General features: G+C 43.5%; 1 protein-coding gene across 1 annotated transcript; it reads left to right on the top strand.

Annotated features, from left to right (window-relative positions):
• The first annotated feature begins 2,405 nt into the window (after nt 1–2,405).
• On the top strand, nt 2,406–6,171 carry LOC131663488 (forkhead box protein D3-like). Its single transcript, XM_058933935.1, has 2 exons — nt 2,406–3,120; nt 3,212–6,171. The coding sequence occupies exon 2, from the start codon at nt 3,239–3,241 to the stop codon at nt 4,328–4,330; it is 1,092 nt and encodes a 363-aa protein (XP_058789918.1). The 5' UTR covers nt 2,406–3,120; nt 3,212–3,238; the 3' UTR covers nt 4,331–6,171.
• The last annotated feature ends 694 nt before the right edge of the window (nt 6,172–6,865 follow it).

Here is a 6,865-nt window from a genome sequence, read left to right as displayed (position 1 = left end):
GTACATATGTATATAACGCAGGCGATTGTAAGTGAGAGAGGGGTGCTCGCTCGAGTGTACGTCGGCGCAGCCCTAATTGTTTTATTCGTGCCCCCAGCATCCTCTCAATCTATTTCATCCCCTGAGCTACTCTCATTTCATTGCGACACCACCCGCAGCGTTTATCATACGCCGCTAATGCATAACAGGTTAGCGACTGCCGCCGGCGTCGCCTCAACTATCGTCACACGCTCGCTTTATCAATACATCTCGGAGAGATATTTGCTGTTTATGAAATCATCGTTTTCGCATCTTTCGCGTGTAATCGTGAAATTGGTTTAAATAAACGGATTAATTATCGAAGTCAGATCTTGTACCTCAGATATGGATTTCAGTGAAAACAGACTGAGACACTCCAGCTTGGGATTTACATTTGATATGCTATGTCAACGTTGAAACTTTGGAACAAGTATATAGATTGCTGTTAGGATTATCCATATGATAGAGTTTTGAATCTAATATAAAGGACAATTGATTCTAACCAGCGCTCGGCGAGATATATCAGTAGCCGATAAAAAATATTGCTTTTCTGATACCAACGAGAGTGCGAATGTGATAATGTTAATTCTTCTTTTTACCTGCGGACAATCTTCAGATTTTAATTTAATAAATATTATCGTTTCTTATCTATAGGGTATGTACGAGCACTATTATACCAGGAAACGTATAATCGTACAGTTTGATGGATGAATGATTAGATAAAGTGAAGCTTACGAGTGTTTAACGATGTAGCTCATACGAATGTTATTCTTTATTGGAAACATTAATTAGTCCAATTTTTCGAAGCAACATTTCAGCTCGCGCGAAAATGAGCTCCTATTACTTGACAAGAGAACATTGTATTTGTTGACAGAAGGAAGAAAAAAGTTAGCGCCTCCTATTCCACTTCGGACATCGATAGCAATGGCGGTCAAACAAGATAAAACGTAGACATACACTTGCATCAATTTGGATGTAGCGAGCGAGTAATTTTCACCGACGGACAAGGCGGATTCGCACACATACGCACACATACATAGACACGATAAAGCATATGGGTAAAACACTGTATCCCTGAAATCTCCGTGGGAATAGACACTTGGCTTCGCGTTTAAGGGTACACACACACACACACACACACACACACACACACGTGTACACGAGAAGAGAGAAAAAAGAAAGAGAGGCTTTCTTTCTACGCATAGCTTAATGCAGTGTTTAGTGTTTACATTTGGTTCTAATGGGGCGAGCTTAGCGAGATTTAAATTTGGCTGAAGCCCCAGCACATGACCGGAGGGTAACCGGACGATTTAATTTTGCTGAAGCTTTTCGTAGTTTGCTGCAACAGTAGTAGTACTTTTGCTAAGTTATATAGCCTCAAGGCTTTTTTCTACTTTTGACGTAGACTGGCCCAAAGTGGCCTAATATACCTCGCGACCTGTGCATTTTATATATATTATACTTTCGAAAGCATTTAAATGCTTGAGAAAGTTTTCTCGTAGCTGAACCTCATATCCAAATTACGATTAAATTTAGAAACCTCAATTCTTCCCATTAATAACCAAAGCCAATAACTTAACGAAGAGCAAAAGAGAGAAAAAGAGAGAGAGGGAGAGAGAGAGAGAGAGAGATAAGATCAATAATTAAAGCAGTCAGTCCACTAGTAAATCGTTCGCTAAAAGAAAATCTCTCTAGCCGCGCGCGCATCAACCAAGAACGAGGAAGAAAACAAATGAAAAGAAAGTATTTCCAGCAAAGCGACGTATCGATTGTTCCTCCCTCTTTCGCCGTCGGCGCTGAAAACAAACCATTAAATTAAAACTCCAGTGGAGATCCGCGAGCAGCAGCACACCACAACCCGAAGCCAACAGCAGCGCCAGCAAATAGTCAATTTTTCCGCAATTCTTCCTTTCGCCGCAGAGATAGTGGCTGTACATCCCTCTTTCTCTGTATCTCTCTCCCTCTACCTCCACGCACAGCAGCCTCTCTCTTTCATTTGCCGCCCCTCCACTCACGTGCATACACAATCGAGGGTGAGTGTGCGAACCCACTTAAATTTTCCTCAAAGTTAAAGCGCTGTGTATGTGCGCGAGTGTCACAATTTCTCTGGAAACCCTATTTTCCTAGGCGCGCCAGCAGCAGCGGCAGCCTTTTTCGCGCGCGCGGGGGTGGCAATCGACAGGGCGGCAGAGAGTGAGCGAGAGAGAGAGAGAGAGAGAGAGAGAGAGAGAGATAGCTTAAAGTAGTGGGGTATCTCCGCCCTCGGTGAGCGCAACGGAGAGCGCGAAGGGGGGATGTTTTGCGATCCGCCCCCCACGCGCGTTCGCTTCGCAAGGAGAGAAACAGTGAAGAGACCTTCGAATCAATTCGTCATGAGCCCTCGAGAGTCTACACGCGCGCGCGCTCCAACCAGTTCGCCGTCTCGCGCACCTTGGTCGTTTAACGCTCGCTGCTCATGGTAACAAGTGGCCATTGTTGATGTTCTGGACGAGGACGGAGCTTGTTGCCTCGACAACCGCCCGATTCTTCGTCGGCGTAATTGTACGCGCGCGGCACGTGTGCACAAGTGTAGAAAGCTGCGGAGCTGGTTTTCTTTTTTTTGTTGGTTTTATCACTTCTCAACGATAAAATTTTGTATACAGTGGTGACAATTGACCGATACCGATCAATTAGCGCACCCAATCAGATTGAACAAGCTTCGATACTGGAGCAGAGTACGTATATCGTGAAGAAATGTGACGATCGGTGAAAGGCCAAAGTCAACCTTGAAGTCAACCGCGCGTGGCACTGGAATTGTGTGGGTACTGCACCAAGTATACATGCACTTTGTAAAGTGAGAGTGTGCGAAGCGCATAGAAACTAAAAAATCATCGCTACGCCTCGCTTATCGCTGAGGAAACAAACTATTAGCGTAAGATAATAAAGAGCCAGATAACTGCACATATGACACAGGCGTATTAGCGAGGGGAAAAAAGATAGACATAGATACACGAGAAATGACATGTCGGAAGAGTCATCGTGCAGAAATAGCGCGTCAGCGTTCAAGTTCTGCTCGGCACTTGATCTGATATGGCTGCAATGACATCTTCCTAGATATCCGAGGTAAGTCAAGCGCCTCTTGCGTCGGCCACGCGCGCGTCGCGAAGCCGAAAGGTGGCAATTAAATGTCGCGTGTGTCTGTGTTTTGTCGCAGGTCGGCCATCAACACAAAGTAATTTAAATGTTGAGCATGGAGCTGAACCCCATGATGATGTCGAACGCGTCGTGCGACGGCTGCGTCGACAGCGATCGCGACTCCGACAGTAGCAGTATGATCGTCGACCCGGTGAGTCTGGACAAGAATGACCTGTCGCCAGTGCCACCGTCCAGTCCACACATGATGGCCAAAAGCGACAGCCCGATTATGGGCGGCAGTGCAGCGCGCAATCGCAATCGCAATTACAAAAAGACCTACTCGATGGCGTCGGCCACGGCCAAAGCGCACAGTGCCAAGCAGAATTATTCCTCGGACAAGTTGTCCTCGTCGCTGATCAAGCCGCCCTACTCTTACATCGCACTCATCACCATGGCGATACTGCAGTCGCCGCAGAAGAAGCTCACCCTCAGCGGTATCTGCGAATTCATAATGTCGAGGTTCCCCTACTACCACGACAAATTTCCCGCCTGGCAGAACTCCATCCGACACAATTTGTCGCTGAACGACTGCTTCATCAAGATTCCACGCGAGCCCGGCAATCCGGGCAAAGGCAATTACTGGACGCTCGATCCACTTGCCGAGGACATGTTCGACAACGGGAGCTTCCTGCGACGGCGCAAACGGTACAAGAGGCCGTCGCCGCACTACGTGCTGCGCGACCGTGCCCTCATGGCCACCTTCGCCATTTGCGGCGATCGTCCCTGTCCACCTGGCACGCACCCGAGCATGCTGCCGTACCCCGGGGCCTACTTAGCCCCGCCGGCTGGATTGCCCCTGCTCGAGTTCCCGTCGTCGGCGATCGAGGCGCTCAAACTTCGAAGCATCATGGAACCGCCGCCGCCGCTTTACAAGCCTGTGCCAATTTCCGCGCCGCCGGCCGTTCGGCATATCGTTAATAGTACGGCACCTTGCTTGGGCACCACCACCATGACGACCACGACGACGGCTGGCAGCGCGGATAAAAGGCGAAGTTTCAGCATCGACGCGCTGATCGGCAAGCAAGTGAATAACCATCATCATCACGGCAACGATCAGACGGCTGGTTTGCTGGATCTCAGTCCGTCGGAGCACAGAGAGATCAGGAGTCAGGCGTCCGCTTTCTCGCCGCTCGTTTAATCACGCTCGCTCTTGTTTTGTTATATTACATATGAACTGAGGATGACAGTAAGGAAGAAAAGACCAAAGAATTGTAATTATTATAAGCTTTTGTCGAGCGCATACTTATGCAACAAGTTCCGAATGATTCTTGCCAATTTGTAGGTTTCTTTTAGTGCAATAACTATCCGATGATGTACGCACTCACATGGTCTTTCAGTGTACTGTCACAGTTTTCTTTTCATTTTGTACTTGTTGATTTAACATGCAATATGAATTCACCTCACAGAAGTTACCAAAGTATTATGTAAACGATAAGCCATTATCTGTGTTATTTTGTTGTACTTAGAAAGAGAGAGAGAGAGAGAGAGAGAGAGAGAGAGAGAGAGAGAGAGAGAGAGAGAGGGAGAGAGAAAGAGAAAGAGAGAAGAAAAGAAGTTGCGCCTTGTTGTTATCGCATGAAGTTTCTAGAAACTTACTACTTCTATTGTACTAAGTTTCTACGGACTCGTGCTGAGATATTATAATGTACTATGATATCCAGCGTCGATTTTATTTTAATTAGCACAATTTATTTATTCCAATTTATTTGAGGTCTGCAAACTTAGTTTACGCGACGTCAGCTCTAAAACAAGAACAAAGAAAACCAGCAGCATGTAAAATACTTGGTTAAATATTGGAAAATAAATAACATCCTAATCATCCGTCGTAAAATTAATAGCCATCAAACTATTTATACACGTTGTAGTTTAAGGATATATAGTTCTGTAAATACGCATATTTTACGTTCTCTTGCGTGCTGAGCACTTAAATCTTTTGTTCGGCAGCTTTTCTATTGGGTAGAGAATAGGAAGTTAGATCGATCAAGTTATTGGTCAAAAAAATAAATATATCTAGTGTACATAAGGTGAAGTAGAATATAGCCATGTGAAGTATATTAAATATATGACTCTAATTTTTATTGTATTTTATTTGTACATTTTTGTTATCCGTCTACATTCATTTGTTTCATTGATTAATATTAAATAAATAAATTAGAATGATAAGAGAGAAGTTTCTTTCAATTGCGACCGATAATGAATATTTCACTTGGAATTTCATTTTCCTTTACATGTATTAATTACATTCTGATATAGCCTGTTGTTTTGCACGTAGGCATTTGATTGAAATTTTACTTTATCATAACATTTTGTTTTGTGATTGATAAATGATAAATTACAGAATTTTTTTAAAAGTCTGCTCAAATAATTTTAACAATTCTTCTACATTTTTATTTAAAATGTCAAATAATTATTATTTATTAGAGTTTCTTGTGAATCATTTTTTTTCAAATCTAATTTGACAAAATTTTAAGTAGTTTTTGATTGTCATTTAAAAAAAATGCTGATGCCAATATTGAGTTAGAGGAACATTTTCAAAGTAAACTGCGTTGAAAAATTGTGTATAAAAAGGTGATTGTGCATTAATGTGTATACGGTAAATTGTCTAGTGATTAAGGTTTTACGATAGTTTAGATATAAGAATGCGACATATAACAGATTTACGAGTATTAATGATAAGATGTTGGAGAAGTGGTATAAGGTGTATCAAAGAGACACTTTCAATACCTAATAGATAACAAATCTTACAAGCAACGAAAGTCATAGCAAAGTCTGACACATTCTTTTGATTTTTCAATGATAAATTGTTCCAACACACCGAACAAAAACTGTAATTTCGCATACCTTGACCGAATAATTTATCGTGACGACCTCAAGCGAAATGTATGAGATACTGTTGATTTGTAATTAAATAGAGAAGCACTGATTCCTGTAGTTTATAATATGGATGTGTCAAAACGATAGATTTATAAAATATTATAAATAAACCTCTAATAATAGTATAATAAAATACACTTCAATATATACTGGCTGGATGTCGTTATAATTTGTGGATTATCGCTTCCTGACTAGCTGCTTTAGCGTGACGGCAAGATTACGACGATATTCTGCAGGAAAAATATTAATAATTTAGGTGCATCCTCACTCAGATGCGGAGCAATTCCGCGGGCAAAAGAATTTAATTTAAAAAAGTGCGCGCTGTTGAAAAGAAAAAGATATCGTCGTCGCTCGAGTAGCATTCCGCCCGCGCCAAGTAATAACTTATTTACTCACATTGGCCTCGGAGCGCGCGCGCAAAGGCGTTGTCGTTGTCGCGCGTGGAGGTGAAATAATGCGAAGGGCAGAGCATCGCGCGGATCGCCAAGCGCGAGGAGAGAAAGAAAGAAGAGCCGAGGGATGAGCAGGTTTCCATTGCGTTTTAATCCCCTTCTTGGGCCCTGCAGGGACGCTGCGACTCGATATATATATATAGCAAAGCAACTCTTGTCGCTTGGGGTGAGAATATTGCATTCCTCGATCGTGATGAAGATAACAACTCGCTTTTCTCTCCGGGACGCTTGTAAGCTCGGCGCGTGCACAAGCCCTTTATCTCGCGTCCTTGTACGCGCGCGCCTTAACGACGCGCTTACCACCGCCAGCTTTTCCAATCTCCACGTCGCCCAAGCCCCGTGAAAAT

The sequence above is a fragment of the Phymastichus coffea genome, unplaced genomic scaffold, assembly GCF_024137745.1.
Source record: "Phymastichus coffea isolate CEN01 unplaced genomic scaffold, Cenicafe_Pcof_1.1 PCOF00036, whole genome shotgun sequence".
NCBI classification, from domain to species: Eukaryota; Metazoa; Arthropoda; class Insecta; order Hymenoptera; family Eulophidae; genus Phymastichus; species Phymastichus coffea.
The sequence above is the reverse complement of the archived record's forward strand: the minus strand, read 5'-3'. Positions and strand labels throughout refer to the sequence as shown.

Excerpts from the sequence above, each read along its gene's own strand:
- LOC131663488 (XM_058933935.1), top strand. The coding sequence starts at position 3,239 with ATGTTGAGCATGGAGCTGAACCCCATGATGATGTCGAACGCGTCGTGC.